The 23,288-nt window shown below is 34.7% G+C and overlaps 4 protein-coding genes across 5 annotated transcripts; all 4 read right to left on the bottom strand.

Moving 5' to 3' along the window:
- Positions 1 to 1,658: 1,658 nt before the first annotated feature.
- On the bottom strand, positions 1,659 to 8,663 carry LOC146164119 (uncharacterized). Of its 2 annotated transcripts, XM_083382086.1 has the most exons (11): positions 8,458 to 8,663; positions 7,706 to 7,784; positions 6,667 to 6,778; positions 5,718 to 5,811; positions 5,477 to 5,645; positions 5,200 to 5,269; positions 5,008 to 5,116; positions 4,727 to 4,762; positions 3,951 to 4,033; positions 3,567 to 3,671; positions 1,659 to 2,663 (listed from the first exon to the last, which is right to left on the bottom strand). In XM_083382086.1, exons 1-11 carry the CDS (start codon positions 8,579 to 8,581, stop codon positions 2,616 to 2,618), a joined length of 1,029 nt encoding a protein of 342 aa, XP_083238212.1. In that variant the 5' UTR covers positions 8,582 to 8,663; the 3' UTR covers positions 1,659 to 2,615. The 2 variants fall into 2 exon arrangements, with proteins under 2 accessions (XP_083238212.1, XP_083238213.1); XM_083382087.1 differs by lacking the exon at positions 4,727 to 4,762.
- A 6,640-nt stretch (positions 8,664 to 15,303) lies between these two features.
- Positions 15,304 to 17,069, bottom strand: LOC146164118 (GDP-fucose protein O-fucosyltransferase 1-like). Its single transcript, XM_083381055.1, has one exon. The coding sequence runs from the start codon at positions 16,994 to 16,996 to the stop codon at positions 15,899 to 15,901; it is 1,098 nt and encodes a 365-aa protein (XP_083237181.1). The 5' UTR covers positions 16,997 to 17,069; the 3' UTR covers positions 15,304 to 15,898.
- Positions 16,933 to 20,232, bottom strand: LOC146164117 (protein kish-B-like). The gene is made up of 3 exons (XM_083381056.1): positions 20,098 to 20,232; positions 19,117 to 19,248; positions 16,933 to 17,150 (listed from the first exon to the last, which is right to left on the bottom strand). The coding sequence occupies exons 1-3, from the start codon at positions 20,105 to 20,107 to the stop codon at positions 17,068 to 17,070; spliced, it is 225 nt and encodes a 74-aa protein (XP_083237182.1). The 5' UTR covers positions 20,108 to 20,232; the 3' UTR covers positions 16,933 to 17,067.
- LOC146164116 (nonsense-mediated mRNA decay factor SMG9-like) lies at positions 20,158 to 22,120 on the bottom strand. Its single transcript, XM_083381054.1, has one exon. It carries the CDS (start codon positions 21,978 to 21,980, stop codon positions 20,433 to 20,435), a length of 1,548 nt encoding a protein of 515 aa, XP_083237180.1. The 5' UTR covers positions 21,981 to 22,120; the 3' UTR covers positions 20,158 to 20,432.
- Positions 22,121 to 23,288: the final 1,168 nt, after the last annotated feature.

Raw genomic sequence — 23,288 nt, 5'->3', positions numbered from 1 at the left:
AAACCCGGTTTGAACCTCCGGCTCTGGATGTATTTCATAAGATGCTAGGCTACTATACTTATATGGCGGCTTATGGCTAAATTCACATAATTTAACAGCAACCTTTCACAAAATTAAGAATTGTTGTTTCGTTGGAGCCACCTTTTCTAACTAACCATTATGTTTTTTTTTGTGGTGACTATTTTGAAACGCTAGATAATGCAAATTAAGCTATTAAATATAATCACACCGTATTGTTACAACTGTTAATACTTACAATACAATTAATTTCCCTGAAAATTTGTAATTAAATACTTCTAAAAAATGTCAAACATATCCCTTACCCAGTTTAAGAACCACTAGTCTGAGCGACATTTTCAAGCAAAAATGTTCACCAAGCGTAGGCTACCCCGAACCGATAGACCTCGGCAGGTGTTCCCAATAAGCACAGCCGACATTAAGGAGGCGGATAGGCCTGGCCAATAGTTATCCATTTTTGCGCATGTAATTTAATAATACTAAATTACTATCTATCGTGTTCTCGTAAAAAGGTACGACCAAAAGAGGTGATTAAAGCTGTTTCATCAAGCTTTCAATATTATGTGTGTCATTTTATTAGGGTACAAAATAAGGCAAGCGAAGCTGGAGATAATTTGATTACGCTTCACTGTGAGATTTTTTAAGTAACTCTGTTTTAAATTCGTTAGTTATTTTATTACAAAATAAGACACGAAATCTGTTCTACCTAAAATGATGTGGGGATGGGCGCACCAAGCTATAGCCACCCAAAACTTTTATTATGGATATGCAATTCGTGTGAACTTCTTTCTGTTTTGAGTATTTTTCACGTTTAGGTTATTTCGAGCAATATGCGAGCCTCTTTTGTGTGCCTAATGCGTCACGTATCTTTTTAATTAAAAGTTTTAACAATTTAAACCAAGTAGCGAAATAGGAAAAGTTTAGCCATCACTACATTAAACAAAAAGACACGGATAACGATGTTGCTGTCAACATGGGCCCACGGACCTGCGGGTTTTGGCCACCTTATACGAGATGACAACAATATTCTAAAGGTCAATAAGTGAGAAAACAAAGTAAATAAAACACTTTAATATTAAGTCGATCATCGCTGAAGATTTGGTTTTGGCACAAGAGAAATAAAACAGGAGAGTCACCAGAAGAAATTAAAAAAGAAATTAATTTATTTTTGATGTGTGTGTTCGAGCCCGCTGGTTATAACCAAATACCTATCGCTATTATTACTTTCAGGCAACACTGAACCATGACTCAAATCAACTGACAATTTAAAACAAGTCGACGTATTGGTATTTCTCAATTTTAAAATAAAACGTTTTTTTTTTTATAAATTGGGCCATAAGCTTCTCGTTCTGCACGACTTTACCCTTTTAGAAAAGGCATAACATTTAGAAAGACTTCTGTGTAACTCGCAATTAAGAAAATGAAACATAATTTTAGTCTAATAAAATAAAATAATTACTGCAACAAATAAGGAAGTGTTCCATTGTGATTTGTGCCGAGTTAAACACTTATACCAATGTGTTTGAGGAAGTTTAGGCTATATTTACTATTTTTCTTTGAATCATCACGAAAACGCTGTTGGTAAGGAAGTTTCTTAGACTTTTGTTTTGTGTCTTAACAAACCGTAAAAAATATTTTATAAGGTTCTGGTATATTTGACGTGCTCAAAGTAACAGAATGAAATATGCATACAAAGTGTTAAAAATGGACATTGTTGATATTAATAGGAAATACTTGCACAAATTTGTATAAAAACAAAACAAGGACGGTCGATAAAATGCGTAGTAGCAAAAAAATAAATGAAATATATATATATAAGTAGGAAGATTACAAATTATGGGCTTACTGCAAGGTTTAATTCGGCAGAAACAAGTTCTGCAACAGCAAAAATGACTGCACAATAAATAGCAACTTGGCACTGCGAAATTGATTGTGCTTTGCAATAGACCACATTTACAAAAAACAAAGCGTAAAATGTTCATCACGATGGATAAAATAGGATTGTTTATGGACTTAAATCGTGCTTTAGGAATTTACACAAAACAATTTACCTATTTAATCCAAAAAGTTAATTACAATTATACTATGGCGTATTTTACAATTTAGATTGATTCAATTATCGCCAAGAGCTTCTGGCAAGACCCAGCCTTTCAAAAAGAAACGTCATTTCATGACAGGGAAAATGTAATTTTCTACTTACTACAGCAGACGAATTGGTAACAGTTTACGAAAATAAATGTCGAAAGAAGTTGCTATTCTACACTTTGCATGAAACAAACAACAGTAAAATCTTCTGATAAATAACATCAAATTAAAAACTATTTTTCTGAAATGATCAGGTACAAACTACTATATACACCTAATAATTTTAATCATTAAAAAAAACATGAATAAAAAAACTAGACAGCAGGTACAATAAGATGAAAAGCCTTTTGACGCCCGACCGTTAGGTAAAACTAATAAAAGTAAATAATATCGCACCAAGCAATAAAATAATTGTATCAAAAAACATAAGGTCGATCATGAGTAGTAATGGCAAAATATTTCACACAATACACTTGCACCATGCGAGGTATTGTAAATGTGCTTTTATCTTGCTACCAATTGTCCAAGAAATCGAAGCCAGACTTCCTTGCATTGTTATCCTGTAATAAAATATTGCCCAGCATTTGCATTTTAACTACAATGTGCAAATGCAATTTGGTAGTTTTTACTTTGAATCGCAACAACGTTATAAAATTTGTCGGTCTGTCTATTCGCCTTTTATCGTTATAGAATTTGTGCGTCTGTGTTCGCCTTTTAATATAATAAAGAGAAACAAACGCAAAAAAAATACTTTATTATGCTTTTGTAAAAACATTTTACTTTTGTTTCAAAATATGACCATTTAATGCGGTGATTCTAAAATTGTGTGCCGTGAAATTCCAATGTGACTTGAGACATTCTCAAAAAGAGTTGCGCAGATTTGTTTTGTAGTACAAATTGGCATGTATGCGGAACTTCTGATAACATTGCTGTATTAAATGACCGCCTTTTCGTGTAATGAGGGTGATTGTAAAGTTATAAATTTACGGTTTTGTAAAAAGTGTACGATCTGTTTTTATTTGTTCAGTTTGCCACAGGTTGAAAAGTTTGACAACAACTGACATAATAACTAAAACGTTATAAGGCTTGTCAAAGCTAAGAAGTTAGTATACTTTTTGCACTATCCTTGCTTATAACTCCCTGCTGCTGATCGGACATCAAACCGAGTACTGGCCGTCTATGCGAGTGTCGTACGTCACGTCAACTGGTTGATTGTCACTTCATAACCGTTAAGGGTGTGTCTGACATTTGGGGACTTCATATATTAAACAACTCTAGAATTTAGGTATTTTACAGTTGTAAAGCTGAGTAGATAACCATCAAATTGGTGAACGGTCTTATACGCTTTGATGCAACAAGGCCGCTTAAAACATTATTTAAGCTGGATAAAGCCGGGTATACCTTGTAGTAAGTTATATAACACATGACAAATTTGCAAATGAACAGTATACACGTACAAGTACCTGTTCCAACTCAAGAAAAGTTGTTTTTGTTTTTAACAAGGGAGCTTCCTCTATTTCCTTTCCAGAGATTTCTCCTGCTGATGCCTCGCTTGAACTGGAACAACTCTATATATAATCGTGAAATTATGTTTGTTAAAATATTTTCAGAGTGCAACACAAAACAGTAGTAGAAAAAAAGCCAATTTCAAGAAAGATTGGATTTATCTAAAGAACAAGATCAAAATAAATGGACACTTTACATACATCTTAAGCAGAGTGCTATTGCGTCCAGCTGCTGGACAAGTCCCCAAAGAGAAGGATATATTAAGTTGACATGTTGCTTATTAAAAAATGTATTATAGATTTTTATAGTATCATTAAAAAATTACCACAATGTCATTTTACCTGCAATTTTTTTGGTTGTGACAAAGCCTGCTTGTTGTGCATTTTCTCTTCCCGCATTGCCTTCTCAAGGTTATGAATTGCACCTTAACAGGATAATAACAATACATCTTATATTATTTTATATATATATTTATCATGCCTGTATGTTTGTTTAATAATAGGCAGGGATGATGAATAGTTTTTTTGCTTTTGTGTCAAGAATTTTACAAATACTATTAGCCTTATTTATATTTTAGGGAAATGCTATAATAATAGTGAATTAACTGCTTAAATGGTTATTTTCTATGAATTGTAATAATATTATGTCTTTGATAACAGCAGCATACAAAGTTGTCCAAAAAAGCATTTCATTTGCAGAAAAATAATCACAAGAGGATTTAAAATGAAAAAACAGCATGCAACTATATTTTAAAAAGAAATGATATGTATATAAACCAGTGGTTTTTAACTGACACATACAGCACTTTATAATGCTTGTGTGTGTTGATTACTTAAAAGTAGAGCGTTCAAACAAATTTAATAAAGGAATATTATTCTATATATAGATGAAGCCCATTAAAAAAAATATTCTTTAAAAATAAACAAAGTGAACAATGCTATCTCGACTTACTAAATTAATTTTATAAACTTAGACTTAAATACTAGAGTTCTATGCAAAATGAACACCAGCTGCATATAGTTCAAGCAAAAAGCTGCAGAAAGAAAAATCATGCGCACTACGCCGGAAAATTGCATAAGAATAAGCCAGAAATTGCAAGCCTGATACTGCGGTATACCTGTTTCATTGTCTGACTCTGTTGCTTGAAAATCATCTATAATAATTGGCACACAAACAATTCATACACAACATCAAATCATCATGCATGACATGATATTAACATTTAGGGACTAAAACAAATTGTATTTATTTATTTAAAATTTAAAGAAGTGCAAATCATTAAAATTTACTATAAACATAGTGTTGAAATCGTAATCTTACAAGCTAATACTGTACATTCCACATAAACAGTACAAAATTTGTTTTTAAGATAAGAAATATATATAAACAAACAAATACCTTCCAGTGTTAAAGATGCTCGAGCATTAAAATTTTTAGGCTTTGTGGCTGTTACAGAGCGTCGTTCAACACTTTGTAGGTTGTATTTTGCATTGACGTCTACGGTGACCTGGAACGGTTATGAAAATGCTTTCACAAGTATACATTTAAATCCCTACATTTAAAGCCAATGAAAAAGCATAATATCCTCACATCCTTTTGATTTTTAACAGGCTCTCCATGGTATTTTTCTGCTACTAGTTGCCCTTTAACTGCTGGTTGACTATAAAAAAACATTTTATTAGAAGCATGAATACACAGGTAAGATGATCATGTGACATTTATCCTATACATTATTATTATCATACAAAATGTTAAGTCACCGGGAAGTAAATTAGGCACTTTGTTAAATAAACTACAGATCTACAAACATCCTAGCAGACTTAAACTTCTGGTACAAATGATAAATAAGATTTCAAACTTGTCTAACCTTCTTTCTTTTTGTTGTGCGAATAGATAATCACTGGTATGCAAGTTAATTGCAGTGCTATTTTCAGTTGAATTGTGTTTGTTGGTCAATGACCCATGCTTTGACACTGGTGTGGTTTGGTGAACAGAAACATTAGTAAGTTTAGCTGTTTTAAGCGTATGAGACTTTTCTGCGAAACACATGTGACTTTTAAAAAATAAACCTTATCATTTTGTTTGGTTTGAAGTAAAAAAACAATTACCAGGAACCTTGACTTTTCCTTCTGGTAAACTCAAATTCATTTGACTTTTTGTCTCCCAGGTAAACGGTGATGAGTGTTCATCTTTCCATTCTCCCTGTTTAGAGAAAAGCAATAAATTAGTTATTTAAACATAATTGTAAAACAAAATTAAATATTTAACATAATATATATAATATGTATTTCCCTCGCACCGCTTAGCCTTCTTGTCTTTTGCCTGTTCATTGAAATAAATGACCTATCAAACTGATACAGTTACTTGATAAAAGCCACAGTGCCTGTGCAAGGGCAACCTTGTAAAGAGAGTGTTGCTTGACCTATTTACACTGCACTGCTCAATAGTGGCCCATACTTTTGAACTACAGCACCCGCATTCTGCTTATTTAGTCTGTTTTTCTGTTATGGCATTAGCAAGAATATTTATAACAGCCACTTTGGATATGAAACAATTTACCGGTCTGCCATAACTGATAAAATTCGGTCAATGTTTTAGGCTTTGAAAATAAATGTTACAAAAGTTAAAACAATCGTCTTTAACAGTGGTAGGCAACCTACGGCCAACGGGCCAAATCCATCCAACCGCCCCCTTATTGAAATGGGTAAGAGGTTATTTCTCATATTTTTGGCTATTTTTCAGCCTAAAGGTGAAATGCCTACCCTGGGTTGTAACTATGAACGATTAAAAATTTTGCCAACTCATTGTGTCTGAATGCATAGTTGTCAGTTAAAATTTATTACAGCCGGCAAAGACCTTTCTGAGGTTGGTTTTGGTCTGCGTCTAGAGGAAATGGTTGTCCAACCCTGGTCTATAAGGTGTTGCACATTTCAAATTCTGGCAAATTACTTGGTCACTGAATAAAAAGTAGGGATACAGGTAAATCAAATAAAACAATTTGTCAATGTGCAGTACTTTTTCTAGTGTAAATATATTACTCTAGTATAAATATATTACATTTTCAGCTTCAGTATTGACAACAATTTCTTGCCCTGTGTTGACAATCATTCTTGGGAAAACAGACTGGAAATGTTCTGGTAAACCTTCTGGTGAAAGATGTTTTTTATACCTGGATGACAAATCGAATTATTTAATGAAAAACATATTTCGATAATATTTTGTTGGGTTGTACCATGGGTTTTTAAATTTAGAATGTTCATTTAGAGGGCTTGTGGAAGATTGATATCAAACTTTTCAATTTTAAAATATACCAACTTTGCAAAAACTTAAGACAAAGACCTAATAATGCCTTAAAATTATAGACACTTCCCTTAAATGGTTTCTTTTCCTAAAACCCAGCTGTCTGAATGGGTAACAAAAAGTTGTTAAAGATATGTGCTAAATTAATAGCTAAACAAGTAAAAAATGTATTGCTAAAAGCAAAGCAAAAAATATGAAAACATTTTTTGATAGTTCACGAAACAATACCTGATTTTGTTTGTGTATGCAAACTAATATTGCAGTGTTACTTTTTTAACCTACCCACCATTATTATTTTACTGCTTAAAAAAATTATTAGTTTTGTGGAAAAATATATTCATTAAAAGGGTAAACAGTTGAATTATTATACAATCAAACATTTTTGTATTAACTGGAGAAGTTTCTTCAAATATTTCTGGTAAGTATAATCTGGTAGTACTGAGTATAATCTGGAAAGATTTTGAAAGCATGCAATTTTATGGTAGCAGTAAGACAATAGACAAATCACAAAGCCAATCAAAAATACCAGGTATAGATCATTGTACAAAAAAGAAAATAAATTCATCTGTGCATAAGACAATTATTCCATCATGTAACAAAGCAGATATTAAATAGATTAAAAATCAATTTGTCACAGACTCACAGTTGGTTTTGCAAGTGCTTAACCGAAAAGAAAGCAGGGCAGACTTGAAATTTTCAATAATAAATATACAACATTCAAAGGAAATTTTATGTTACTGAAAGACTGTTAAAGATCAGTAAACAAGTTTAATAATATTGAAGCTTAGGTGCTTACCTTGTTTTAACTGAATTTGGAATAAAATGGTTGTTAAATGCTTCCTCTTGTTCTTCTACTGACATACTTGACCAATTCTCTTAAAAAAAAATTTCGATAACAATAAAGGACTTCAAATATTGCATAATAAATCTAAATCCCGGTTTATGCCAACAGTGAATTTGCACAGTAGGAATCAACTAGCATAAAAATTCACTGTGTAATATGATCGAAAGCCAGTCTGGTCTGGAAAGTATGGCAGACTTCGATGAGATCTTGCGGGTGCACGGCCGAAAAAATCCGGGTGACCGGGTGTAACAAAGGTCAAAAAAGTGCACCTCGGGTGCATTTTCAATTTTCCTGGAGCACTTTATGATTTTCCGATGCATTTATTGCACTGTAAACGTCTGACGCACATGCGTTTTACATAATTAAGGTGCAGTTCAGAATTTTTTCAGGGTGCACTTTTAAAAGGTTGAAAAAAACTCGCAGGTGCACTTGCCATACTTTCCGCAGTGGTCCGAAAATAAAAGGCATGGCTTAGAATTTTTACACATCACTTAAAAAGCAACCTTACTTAGCCAGCAATTAGACTTCAATCAAAAACTATTTTTAAAATAATAGTTAATAATATTGATGAATATTTATATCGAGTGATATTCGGCCTAAATAATCAAGCGTGCAGAAAATTACTTACATAGAGTGACAAGTCTATTCGGTATTAAATCAGTCAAATATTGCTAAATTTTTAATGCTACAAGTTTTTTGCCTACCTTTCGTAAATGAATGAACAACTTTGCTTTTTGCTTCAATAATTCTTGCAGCCATAGGACTGAGTGTGGAAAAATATTGATTAACAAGTTCCAATTTACCTCGATTTTCCGCCCAAAGAGCCATTTTTATTTGTTCTGCTTTAACAAAAATTTAAGCAGTGCGATACAAAACACTTATTGTTGATTTCTCATTTTCTCTCTTGTAATTCTATCTGAAAAGTATACCTTAAGCATTAATTTCATTGTGTATTGTGTGCAGTTTGGCGGTCCTTCACTTCAGCACGTAGAAAGTTATGCGAAAAAAAAAAGGTCTACAAATACTGCATACCGCAAGTCCGCAATGCACATTGTTTGGGTGAGGGTGGGCCAAGAGTTATTATTATTAATAAATATATAATTACACTTGACCCAGCCTCACCCAAACGCTAACCAACACCCTAACCCAAATAACGAGCGTTATTTTTTTTCTACGTGCAGAAGTGAACGAGCGCCTGCAGTTTTTATTTTTGAGGGTCGATCTGGGTTCAGAATTCTTTACAACTCTGATTTTCTGAAATTAAGGTGCACATAATTTACTAATTCAGGTGTGCACACAAATTCTTTATGCACCTGCCATGGAATGCAGGCTGACTAAAGTGTAACTGATGAAAAATTGAGAAAACTCTTAATAGAGAAACGTAAGCTTTTGAGGAGGGGTCGTGACTTTTTATTGACACCCTGTCAGTGTCACCAAATCAATGACACCTGGCAACGATTTGATGACACCCTGTCACCAATTCCGTGACACCTGTCACCGATTCCGTGACACCCTGTCACCAAATCACTAACACCCTGTCACCGATTCCGTGACACCCTGTCACGTATTTGGTGACACCCTGTCACCGATTAGGTGACACCCTGTCACGGATTTGGTGACACCCTGTCACCGATTCGTGACACCCTGTCATGGATTTGGTGACACACTGTCACCGATTCGTGACACCCTGTCATGGATGTGGTGTCACCCTGTCACTCATTTTTTTTTAATCTGGAAAAGGTTTGCTATGGTCAAAGCGCACTTTTATTAGGTTAAAAACATTTTTAATTGTGGATTTTCATAACTGATAAATTAAACTGTTCAAATTAATACTTTTTGATTGTACAAGATTTTCAGCCCGATAATAGGTACCTAGCCTTCTTCTAAACCAGCGGCTGGAAACTTAACAACATAACTAATAAATTGTATAATTTTTTTTTCCATTAACAGCATTAAAATCCTATTAAATGTATACCCGGTAGTGATAAGCGTTACAGACTAATTTTTGTTTGATTTATAAAAAAAGTAATTATTAAAAGCACTCTGTATGTTATTTGAATTGCCTGTTATGATATGGTTAAGTTTATTAGTAATTTGGAACACTTTAATTTTAAGCAGTTGTTATTTGTACCAACATGATTGCTGCTTGTCACACATTACTGCCCCTAAATACACAGGACATTAGACATGCCTTAAAAGTTTTATCAAACAGTGTTTATAACTGTTTTGCAAAATGACAATAATTCACTCGCAGAACACACCAAAAAAACTATTCTTCCTGGATTCTTTCAGTTGACATTCAACACATCGTTTTATTATATTTTATTACAAAGCAAGGCATGCCAAAAAAGGTTGACAGTCGCACAACGAAATAAATACGGACTAGTTTTGGCCACTCATTGAGTTTTTTACTGCTACACACGCGTAATTTTCACATCATAGGCTACAACAAAAATCAAATAAACATACTACCATAGGAAATTAAGCAGCATACATACACTGGTTAAAATTGCTAAAAAAATACTTGTTAACTTGTTGTGTGATTTTTAAAGTGCATGAAACAGGAATCCTCAATTATTTTAACACTGTTAATTAAAATATAAGTGAGTAAGGCTGAATCCCCCACCGGTTAGACAAAAACGCTTTAAAGCAGACTGATCGAGACTAATGAGATGGAACGCTATTTCTTTTTTTATCGCGTTCCCACCGACCAGATTTGACGCAAATCTAACGCACAGCAGACAGACACGACTAAACGCATTTTTAGCGAGATAGTGCGTGCACTACTTTTTGCCGTGACTAAAGATACTTTTTGATAGAAACCACCATTTTTTTACGGGTTTTGGTAGGTTTTATGTTCGGAATGTTATTTTAAAAGGTTTAGCAATTTTTTTTTTAAATTATCATGAAAATATATTCCTGGAAGGCTTGAAAAGCCTTTTAATTCGAATCTTTCTTTTCTATGTCTGATTTTACCAGCTTGACTAGTTTAAAAGAACAATTTTTATGACATCCTTGCGTAATTTTGAAACTTATCTTCATGTTTCAATAAAGTGCAAAAAGTGTATGAAAATAACCCTATTTATACCTTTTTTCACAAATAGGGTGTACCCGCACTTGTGTTGCCGTATGAACGGCTTGTTAAGTTTCCAAATACATATTTCTGCCAAAACTTCCATTTAATTTGCCTCCGCCATGATCATGACTGAATTATATCGCCTAGCTTTGTCGAGTTTAAGTTTCGCGCGCTTTGTCGGTGGGGATTAGACAGAGTCACTTTCATACACGACGCGACAAGTCAACAGTCAGACATGTTTCGTCGCGTCGTGTCTGAATATTGAATATGTCTTCATATTGATGCAAATATTTCACAAACAATATTATACTAAATGAAGGACTAATTCAACTTTTACTGTAACCAAATATGTTTTAGGGCGTGTACTGTGTAAAACAGACAAAGTTTACCAATTAGCCATACTGCTGTCAATATGATTTAATTGCTTATTTACCTTTAGTATGTTGGCATACCTTATAAAAATAAACTAGAAAACTATTAGGTTGGTTGTGTTAATTAACTGAGGGGCAAAATGGGCCAACACTGCGCTGCATATAGATAATAAACTTCAAACAGTATTTAATTTCACAGATTGCCAACGATATCAGCTTTCAATTGACGAGGGTTTCATCGACTTTCTTCCTTGGCAAGATTCTTTAAAGCCTTCAAGTTTTATAGATTCCTTTTATAAAAATAAATAGAGCCTTTCCTTTTTTGAGTAATTCTGCTATGCCAGGCTTCCAGTAACTGCAATTAACATTTAATACCTGTATTTAGTTTTTTTGGAATGTTGTTTAAAATGTGTATTACAAACAGAAAAAAATAGGTTTTCGCTTTTGAACATAAATACGATTGTCAGGTTCGACCACTAGGTGAAAATGTGGCGGTATTTGGTTCTATCTTGATTACATTTATAGTGCATAATATTCGTCTTTTGTTCGATATCATCGACTGCGCCGACTATTACAATATACCTGGCGCGATACTGTCCTTAGAAATGTTCAAGGCCTTTGACACGGTGAATTGGGACTTCATATATGCAGCCTTAGCTGCTTTCGGGTTCGATCATGAATTATTAAATTAATCGAATGTTTTTATCAAAATCCGTCGTGCGTAATTGTCAATAACAACTTTCTATCACAATCGTTCAACGTTGAACGTGGCGTACGCCAGGGACAGGGAGATCCTCTCTCTCCAACTTTATTTGTTCTGTGCATTGAATGCCTCAATTGCCGCTGCTTTAAGACAGGGCCTTTACAACGGCATCACGATAAATGGCAAGGGATTTAAAGTGTCCCTATTTGCTGACGACACCACAGTATTTCAATCGGGTAGTGATCAGGATTTTACAGAAGTCTTTAGGATAATCGCGAAGCCTTCGGCGAAATGTCAGGCTGCAAAGTAAATATGTCCAAATCAAATGCGTTTTTTATCGGGACAAATCGTAAAAACAGTCACAAACCCATGGAACAAGTGGTCGTCTATGGCCATCAGGCACTATCAAATACTTAGGCGTTGAAATTCCCACTGGCCCTAGTAACGACGCCGATCTAATTGGAAAAAACTTCACACAACTTCTGAAAAAAATTCAAATAGTATCAAATATCTGGTCCGCAAGGGGTCTCTCGCTCCTCGGAAAAAACAACAGTTATTAAGAGCCTCATGGTCCCAATTTTAACTTTTGAAATCAGTGTTGTCCCGGTTAGTGCACCAAAATGCTTTATCTCCAAAGTTAAACGAATCCTCTTTACATTTTTATGGAGGTCCAAATGGGAGAGGGTGAAAAGAGAGACTTTGAGTGCGAGTATTGCAAATGGGGGGACAGGCATGATCAATATAGATAATTACTTGTTAGCCTTACATACAAAATGAATCTATACACTACTCGACGAAAACGCGGAAGCGGATTGGAAACAAATCGAAGGCCCCTTTATCCAAGGTAACAGGTTGGAAGCGCTTCTTAATGGGAACATAGGAACAAACAATGCAATTACAAGGCATATACTCCCCATGCGAACATTACGTTGCGCAATAACGGCGTACAAACAACTCCTGGAAATCATAGATACAAAGTCAAACAGCCGTCCGCTTTACCTAAACAAAAAAGTAAAGTACACCTCAAATGTTTTTTCATGCCATCACTTATAGATTCCAATATAATTTTTCACCAGGATTTATTGAATATAAACGGCCAATACCTACAATATGACGCATTGGTAAATACATTTAACTTTACTCCTAGCAACACAGATTTTGTCCAATTCATAAAATTAATATCGAGTCTCCCAGAAGACTGGGATTCGGGTAGCGCAACAATGTCCCGATGCAATTACTCTTTGGAGTGCACAAAAAGGAACCGTGCAAAACATTTGTGAATTGTGTCCTTTTATGCGCGCGACATGTTATTTATCAATGTAAATATGCCGATGCTGTCCCGACTATGTTAGGCCTACGCTTTCTTATGATGTTATCTTCTGTGCGAACTTCCGAGCAATATTCGGCTTTAAAAAGAGGAAGTATGACAAAACACAAAAGTAAATGGTCGTTAGCTGCTGAGAGCTTTACTATTTCGTTTTTTCGCTATTTATTTTATTAATAAAAAAAATTATAGTGCAAAAAGGATACCTCTTCCTGCTATAGTACCACAGTACCCCTATGAAAACACACACTACGATGTGGAAACCAATAATGTAATCATCGAAATCATTTATTATTATTTGAATCGTGGGCTATAATATACTATTTTGAACTCCTATCGCCAGGGACGCAGCATATAGCAGTACCGGTACTTAACCAGCATAATTATGGACAAGCAATCATCTCAACCACACCACCGGACCAATTACAGTATTACACGCTATATTAAGGTAGCAATACATTCATATTTAACGGAAGGAAATAAAAAGACGCATCAGAAGATAGGGAACACTCTTTTTCTATATAGGCCTATATATAAATAATAAAGTTTGTCCGTCGCTCGGTGGTCGCGATATGTTCGCCCGGTCGGTCGCTGGCAGAGCAACGTCGTCGTCGACTTTGAAAAAGGACCAGCGACTCCCCACCGCGCGCTCGTTTCTCCACGGGCACGTGGCGACATATCGTAAAACTCTTAACGTAACCGCGCAAAACTTTGCTATAAAAAACAATAAATTAAGTATATTACCTTAATAAAAAGTATATTGCCAAACGAAAGAAAAATTATCAGTATATTTGCCTTAATAAAAATAAATTTAATTTCAACTTGAAATATGTGTGACGTGCTTAGCCGTTGGGTATGCAGAGAAATCCAAAGTTATTGCTCATTGTAGTTCAAAAATATGCAACTGAAAGCCTAGTTTAAATACATCCAAGAATTAAGACGGTGAGCTGGCCGGGTGTAAATTGTACACGGCTTGGTAAAAATAGCAGTTATTTACCGATACCGATGTAGCATACAAAAAATATTTTGCCGGAACGCTCTTATGCACCGTCCCTCGCGTATGAGCCCCGTACCTGAAATTGGCTCGTGTATGAGCCCCGTACCTGAAATTGGAGTCTAAAATTAACAAACTTGAGGCTTAGTATATAGCCCAATGTTAAAACCATGTTGAAATATTTATTTTAGCATTGGACTTGGTAAAATTTGTTTGGTTTCATGAAAAGCTTTGATGTAGCATTGTTAAGCTTAGCCTACGCCTATTTGTTCGTAGTATATTTTTCGTATCTGTAATTATTCTGTCTTTATGAACTTATTACCATAAATTTTAATTTATTACACACCTGAGACTTTTTTATGAATAGCCTATATGTCTAATTCGTGACCAATTCTATAAAAATGTTTCGCCACCCCTGCACTAGTGGTACGTAAAGAGTGATTGATTTAGATCAGTGACGTAACATCGGTTAAATCTTTGCAATACGGAGACGTAAATATTAAAACTGCAACTTTTGCCGACGTAAATCAACATGGTATTTAAATACATTTCACGCGATTTATTGCATGGTTTCTGCGGTTTATATAGCTGTGGGGTGAATGAGCCCCTTTCACACACAAAATTTTGCCTACGTAACCTAGCGTAGGTTAATCCTTCCAAACTAAAAGTTTTGCTAACTGAAACGATGATGCACGTAGCCTAACTTGTTTAGCCCTTTTGGGCAAATTTTGGCAAGTATTCGAATGGACAAGTCAGATTGCTTTAGGTTGGTTGCTTTTACGTTTTGACTTAATTTTGTAACATAATAAAAAACTTGAAATGTCTATCGCATCTTATAGAAAATCTTGGATCAACCACTTTTTCCCAAAAAGGTTCGAAAGACACTGGGCATTGAGTCGCATTACCACTTTGACAGTAATTACTACAGTAAGCTAAGTAGGCCTACTAGCTTTTGGCAGGGTCGATGGGGTATAGAACCACGTAAAGCTTTTTTGATTAGATTGTGAAATCCATAAGTAAAACTTTTGTTCTTTTAAGTAACTTTTGTTCTTTTAAAATAAACAACCCAGAACAACGTTTTTTTGTAATATATTGAGACACAATAAGTTACTGTTTTATTAGCCTATACTTACTTTTACAAGTTGTTAAAGAAAATGCTGCAAACACACAGTTTTAACATAGCTATTCGAATAAAAACATCAAAGAATTATATTTGGGTCGCGGGAGTTTTTAACTAATAATATTTTAGGTTGCAACAAAAAAGGCATTTGCGAACCCCTAATCTTGAAAGCCCTATGGCGCTATATTGTCGAAAAAAGTATGCAAAATTCCTCACAACAGAGTTTCTAATGTGTGCTACACATGTAGGTCTGCAGCTTTGTTTTCGACTTATGTAACAAAAAATTAACTATCTAAAGTAAAATGTATTTCATTCAATAAGGAAAAAAACACTAGTGTTTAACAATTTTAAACCAAATGGAAAACTACTTCGTTAATATGTAACTAAAATCCACAGCAAGATCGGCCTTATAAACACGTGTTTATACAATGCACTGCTAAGCATAAGCGAAATAAACGCAGTATATGTGCAACTAGGACATTATGAGTTAATTTTCGTAGCAATAAATCAACGAACAAGTTCTTTATTTGGCAAGCCAAAACAGAATACGATTACCATTACAGTTCACTATGCCCCTCCGATTTCAAGATTTTTCCAAAGAAAGAACTAGACTTGTTATGTAACTCTCGCTTTCGTACTGCAAACGCGGTTATGGACGAAGCGCAGCTCCCAATAAAATCATCAGCTTCAATAAGCATGGCGAGATCTGCAATTACCGAGTTGTAACTAGCTCTGACTATCTGGATATTGAGCGAAGCTTCTGAAAACCACTTCTTAAACTCTTGTTCCATGCTATTCGCATCCGTCGCTATAAAAATGCTTTTTGCATTTATGCCTTTAACAGCGTCCAGGACTTGTTCCTTGATGCTTTTGTGGCCAGGGTAGCACATTTCTCTCGTAAAAGGTTCGGTGGGCCGGTCGTAGCCTGCACATTGCGGTGAAGACATAAAAGGGTAATTAATGCTATCACCAACATGTTCACAGGCTCTTTTCCAGTCTTCGCCATTGCGTAGATGGACGCCGACGAAGGGACGATGAATCGATTTGGACATAAAATTATCAACTAAGTCTTGAACTTTAGGAGACCATTCCATGAGCTTTTGAAGATGTCGATCTTTTTGGCGAACTGGATAAGATGCAGGGGCGCCCATAAAAGCTATAACCGGGTGTAGAGCTACGGGGAAATATTCATCCCATTGGTATTTCGGTGAGGCATAGCTTAGACCGACAGGAAATGGTTCAGAAATTGAAAAATCAATTTCAAAATTATTCCAAAATGGGCCGAAAGGATTTCCATCTTTGGCCGGGCAAGTTTTACCATTGTTGCTTCGCTCCATCGCAGCACGGTGACAATACACCTTCCTCTCGGGTATTGGCCATAGTGTTGGTGCTATGTTTTTCATAAAATCGTCCATTTCAATAGCCCTGTGATATTTCTGTACCACACTGACCTGAAACCACTCCCGATAAGGAATAACATCATTGCTATATGACGATCTGTATTCATGTGTTATCCATGGCGGGATAATAAGGGTGCGATTAAGCTTTTTTGCAAAACTTAAAGACCCCAAAAAGTGATCAACTTGATTTCCAAACCTTCCCATGCAGGGACAGTACATCACATAACCGTTATTGTCATATTTAACTTCTCCCATTGTAGGTATTGATAAAACCACAAGGAGGGCAAAACAAAGCAATAGGAACTTCTTTAATGGGTGATAACTTCTCATTTTAACAACAGAAGGTAAAGGGCAGTACATATGCAGGTTAGTGCAATAGGGATGTGTAGTCTTGTTCCTATAACAGCCGCTAAAAATAAAAGAAACACCTTGCGTAGGACTGCCTGGTCAACATCCATAAAAAGGAACACACTATAAGACCTACAAGTTACAAAGCAACAATATCTAAAGCAGAATAATCTAGAATACCATAGGATTTTGACCAACGACATGGGAAAGCCAAATACATAGTAATATCCACAACAAAATAAGATCTAAATCATATAAATAGGGCACAAAAATGTCAGAATAACTCCTAAGTTCATCAGACTAAGACCTAAATTTGGTGCCCTGGTTTGACCGGCGATGTTAGGGTACCGCTGTTTTGGCACCACACTTTTTTCCCCTCTGCTTGGGGCAAGTGCGGGGTAATGGTAGGGGTTAGAAATTGGGTTAGGGATAAAATTAATTAGGTAAGTTATGGGGTGGACTTTGAGGTTCGGTAAAAATGCATAGGCCTGTTTTTGGCCATTTAGTCTTATTCCAATGGATTTAGGACTTATTCTGATTTAAATGTCATTACAACTTTTAGGTAGTAGTCCTATTTTGGTCTTATTCCAAAATGTGTTGTTTTTCAATGTTGATGTTGTTCTTATTTCGATTTTGTGGGTATCTATTTTTCCACTTTTACAGTTTTTACAACAAAAATGCTGAGGATGTTATTTTTCTGTACATAAAATCATTTGATCTCTTCGTTTTTTTTTAATGAGACATGCATGCAAATTCAGTTATCCGTATTTCCATTTTTTCGGTTAAAATTTAAAATAATGAAACTTACCCCTAAAACCACTAACCCATTCCCTAGACCAGGGATTCCCAACCTTTGTACAATCTCGTACCACTTGGACGCTCTGTACTGCCAAACGTACCATGGAACTGTTTTTGAACATTTTATTCCGATCTATTTTAGCCTAAAACTAGCATTATTCAACGCTATTTGTAGCTTAAGCTATAAAACAGTACATTATTTATATCTATTAAAAGCAATCATTTGACATAATAAATGCCCACTGTCCCACAGCGTTGTATACGCTTGACAAAGCAACTGTACAACTGTACTCCTTGTCGACAATTGCAGGGCCTGTATTTTGAAGATCGCATTGTTTCGAAACAACAGAAATAGTTACAATAAGAATGGACTTCAGCGAAATTTTTTTATGTCAACAAAACCAGATAAACAAAAAAAAGTTGTGAATCCAGGTTTTTGTGAAAAAACGGAAGCTACTCGCGTACCACCTGAAAAACCTTCGAGTACCACTAGTGGTACGCGTACCACAGGTTGGGAACCCCTGCCCTAGACCAAACACTGTTTGACAGTTTAAAAATGTTACTAATGCTCGGCGAAAGTCTACCTTTATTTGTATTATTGAATAAGGATAAAACATATTTGTCATTACTTGTAAAAACAAATTTTTGTTACTTTAAAAAAAAACTTAATTCACACTTCTGCCATGCAAAATTTCCAAATACTGTAACCAACTTGCAACAGCATGTCTATTGAAACCTAATTTTCAGATTGTTTGCTGTAAAATTTGTTTTTTGGCTGTTAACTTTCTGAAATTATTGTTTTCAGTTCAAATTCATCAGCTGTAATAATAACATCAGCAGGTAACTTTTCCCTTGCAATTCCAAGATATTTTTTAACTTGAATCAATGGCAAAGGCGTCTTTAAAAACCTTACATTAAATGGCTTAGGGTTTTCAGTATGCATAGGTTTGGGAAATTTATTGCCTCTTGTATGTGGTTTAGTAATCTTACTATTGGTTCACTAAGAGTTCACTGTTAATTACAAAGCCATAAATCACTCAACCAATTAATCGAATAAACAACAAAAAAACAAGCACTAAATTGGTTTGTGGTTACTACGATAAAGTTAGATTAACAAGAGTAATTGAAAGTTATCACACCAGAATCTAGCAAAAGGCAAAAGTTAAAAGTTAGCTATATATATACCACACAAAATTTAAAACAATAAAAAATAGGTGATATTACCATACCTTTATAGAATATCCCCAGAAATCCTTTTTTTTCTGAAAACATCCACTGCTTAAGTCTGGGTATTCGCTTCAAATATGCACAAGTACAAATCACAAGAAGACTGAATACCAGCAAACCATCAAACGAATACACTGAAAATATGGGGCACAGTTTAGGAAATGTTTGATTGTTAGCATTATGCTAATGTAACCACGTCATTTAAACATAACTTTCTTATAAGCATTGTAGATTTCTACTTGGTAATTAGGATTAAACTGTTTTTCAACAAGAAATATATTTAAACTATATTTCACCACATAGACAGAACCACCACTAAACAAAATACTGGAATTGCTCTTAAATGTAAAAATAGTATATTATGGTAACTGTTGCCAGGCAGTAAAGCCCGTCAGCAATAAAATTGAGTATAGTAAACATCCCTAGGGCCAATACAATTGTAAATTTTAAAAAGGTAAATGCAACATCAGAAGTGTAAAGCAGGTTTATAATATCAAGACTAATTAACCTCTTGCTAAATTATGTCCTTGCTACCTTTTAGTCTATGTATTGTGACAGTAAGAGATTTACAACTAATGGCTGATAACGCATTTATACAGCCAGGTGGTGGATTATCAAATACCAGCGGATTATCCCTTTAATAAATCATGGGTGTATCCTGTTAGCGTGATACCAATATAGTGTTGGTCCAAAACAAAATTTAGTTGGGCAGCACGATATTAAGCAACTGCTCAGCTGTGTTTACATGATATAATCTCCAAAGTCACCACTAATCTGATTTGCTTATAAACAGGTGATTTATTCACATCAACAGAGTCATCAAAGGACAAAACCCGTGATTTAAGACATCAACAGAGACTTCAAAGGACAAAACTCAAAGCAATTATTGTATGCTAAAAATAATAAAAAATAGTGTGTATATATGTGTATTAGTTATAATTTGCTTAGTTTTTTAATTTCTTACAAAACTAACATTTGCTTACCATTGGTCATCTTCAATTTTGAATCTTTGGAAGCATTATAATTTAGTCTATGAATTCATGCTAAATAATAACAAAAACAATTCAAATTAAACAGTAAAAAACAAAATTAGAAAAGGTGATTGTGTGAAAAGTTTGATCTTATAAGACTGTTGAAAGAATATGTAAAGCCTGTTGTACAGGCTACAACAAACAATATACTTTGTATATTTTTGACTGGAAAATATCCCAACAATCAATTTTAGATACAGATACTGTTTATTACTCAATATAATATTTTTATTATTTGCTACTTAAATATATTTAAACATTACAATGTTTAATCACATTAAAAATAGTTATCCAGATAACAATCTGTTATATTCAGAAACAAGTTGGGACTTTCTTATAGCCTCCCATGTTCTTGCTGAATAATGGAACCAGTTCTTTTCAGTAAGGATCTGATGTGTAATGGAGTGGCGGGGAATGGCTAATACCATTTTTCGAAAACAATTTTCGAGTAATACAGTGTTAGGTCGACCAGCATATTGTGGCAATGATAGAAACTGCTGATCAGCAGGATCATATAATTTCTTTGAAATATCTACCTTTTCTTCCTCATTTTCTTTGTCATTAATATCTGGCAAGATGAAGGAGTTAACTTCATTTTGAGGATTGACCAACACAGATAAGCCTGGGTATAGGTTGGTTTCAGAAAGAGACAGGTGTGATTTGCAAAACAAACCCGAAAAGTTTATAAAATTAAGCATAACCTCATTCATGGTGGCAATAGAACGTACATTAAACATACTGGTTTCAATTTTGTTGTGCACAAACACAACAACTGGTTGCAACTCTGATGGATCTTGTTTTATACTTGGACTGTCATGAGAAGGTGGTGGAGTTACTGGTTTGAGCATTTCAGCTACTTGAAGAAACTTATATATATTGGAATCTGTGAACCAGTCTTGCACCACTATGACAACATGACATACAGTAAGCAAAAAAGCTGTCATTTGCAAGGATTGTGTTTCGATATTAATAGAGCCACAATCAGATGCTGACTTGCGTTCATAGTGTGTTGATTGTTCCAAAGAAATTGATGAACTTAAAATAGGTTGCATGTCAAGAAGAATAAGTCTTTCTGATGTTACAGCAATATCAATACCTGTTGTCATATGACCAGCTCGCTCTCTAACATCTAGAGATTGAGGACGGAATACCATTGACTTTGCAGTATCACAGAGTTGATTGCCTGCCAGCAAAGATAAAATAGTGGACTTTCCAACGCCCTGCATTCCTACCACACCTATAACTAAAAAATCAGTTTGCTCTTGTAGCATTTCAAGGCCAGCTTCATTCCAATTTAGTGAAGCATCCAACATTTTTACACAAGACTTTGTGTTGGCACCGAGGTCCTTTTTTGATGTGTTGCCATCACTGCCTGAATAGGTACTATGGTTTGGTGCAGAACCTTGTGTTGCCTGGGCCAGACTTTGTTTCACCAAATGAGGGGAAACACCACTTCTTACACGAGTATCTGTCCGAGAGTTAACATTTTTTTTGTCTCCAGATCCAGTCTGGGTCGTTTTTTTAAATGTCATTGATAGTTTTGGGGCAATTGCATTTGTTGGACTTGAAGATATTTCATTCCAAGATCCTGTTTTATCACCATCAGGTGTAGAAGCAGCCGAATTAGATTGATAATTTTTGTCAGTCGGCTTGGTTAGGATTACAGGTGTTTTGTTGTTTGGTTGAGACATACTTCCTACACTTCTGTCTTGGTCTTCTGATTCTCTCATGGAGTAATGCCGAGTTTGTTCTGTTCTTGGAATACCATACCCAATGCCAAAGCGGTCTGGTGGTTTCTTCTTATTGCCCTTTTTGTATTGCACAGAGTCAGCCATTGTATTGTTAAAACAATTAATTTTGTTCGATTAAGTTGTTCACATTAGCTAATTATATGTTATTATAAAATTCAGCATTATTTGGCAATACATATGTAATATTAAAACATTTGTACACACATGTGTAATTCTAATCTGGACCACCTAAAGACATACTTGTCAATGATAATAACATAATGGTGTGTCCTAATTGGTAATATAAAGTAAAAAAAAAATAAAAAAAATAATTTAAACCTTGTTGTTATACAATATGCCTTGATTGGTCTGTCTAGCTATTAAATAATGATATAATTTAGTACATTTACACAAAATGTGTTGCTGGCTAAAGAGTTTACAATAAACCAATTTATCTTTTGAGGACACACTTAAGTGGGATCACACAAACATCTCATTTGTGAGTAACATCCTTATTTTCTCTCATTTTTAGCATTGCAGACCAGATTTATATTATCGTAAATAGTTAAAGAGATTGTTCACTAAGAAAGCTACTTTGTTAGCTAAGTCTGCAATGAACCCTAGTTTTGTACTAAATAACAATGGTTATTTGTTGATGTTCAAAATGAGCGAACATAAACAACTATTTAAAGGTAAGTCCAAAATCACAATTATTCCATTGTTCTTATTTTAGTAAACAGATGGATAGTAGCCCTGCCCCATTCTACAACCTATGGCAGGTGTACACCCATACTGTTTGAAATCAATTTGTGTTCACACCTAAATCTCAAAAAAATGCAATTGTGGTACATTGACACATTTTATTGTATTGGGGTATAGCGTATTGGTAAGAGCCCTTCTACCACCAACACAGTTTCAATTTCATGGCACATTTTGCCTAGGTGATTGGGTATTGAGTCACACATTTTCAGGTAAGCAGCTGTAAATTTTCGTACATTTAGGTGCATTTTTTGCTTGTTTAGGTCAGTTAAGTGTACTTGTACACATTTTGGAAAAATCTTGGGTGCGCACCAGAGTTGGATCAATTGTAATTTAGGTTTCAATACCGAAAATTAGAATTGATGTAATTAAAAAAGTTTTTGGCGCTCTTTCACTTATGTATGTAAAAATTAATAAAAAAAAAACTTATTTTAAATGCCGCATACCACAACGCATATTGTTTGGGTTAGGGTTAGCGTTTGGTTGAGGGTGGGTCAAGTTATTATTAATAATAAACATAATATTACTTGACCCACCTTCACCCAAACGCTAACCCACACCCTAACCCAAACAATATGCGTTGTGGTATGCGATATTATTTTGTTTTGTTTTTTGCATAACTTTTCACGTACAATAGTGAAAGAGTGCCAAGTT

This window comes from Ascidiella aspersa, chromosome 2 (genome assembly GCF_963924565.1).
Source record: "Ascidiella aspersa chromosome 2, kaAscAspe10.2, whole genome shotgun sequence".
Lineage (NCBI taxonomy): Eukaryota > Metazoa > Chordata > Ascidiacea > Phlebobranchia > Ascidiidae > Ascidiella > Ascidiella aspersa.
Note: the sequence above shows the minus strand (reverse complement) of the source record. Positions and strands in the feature narration are given on the sequence as shown.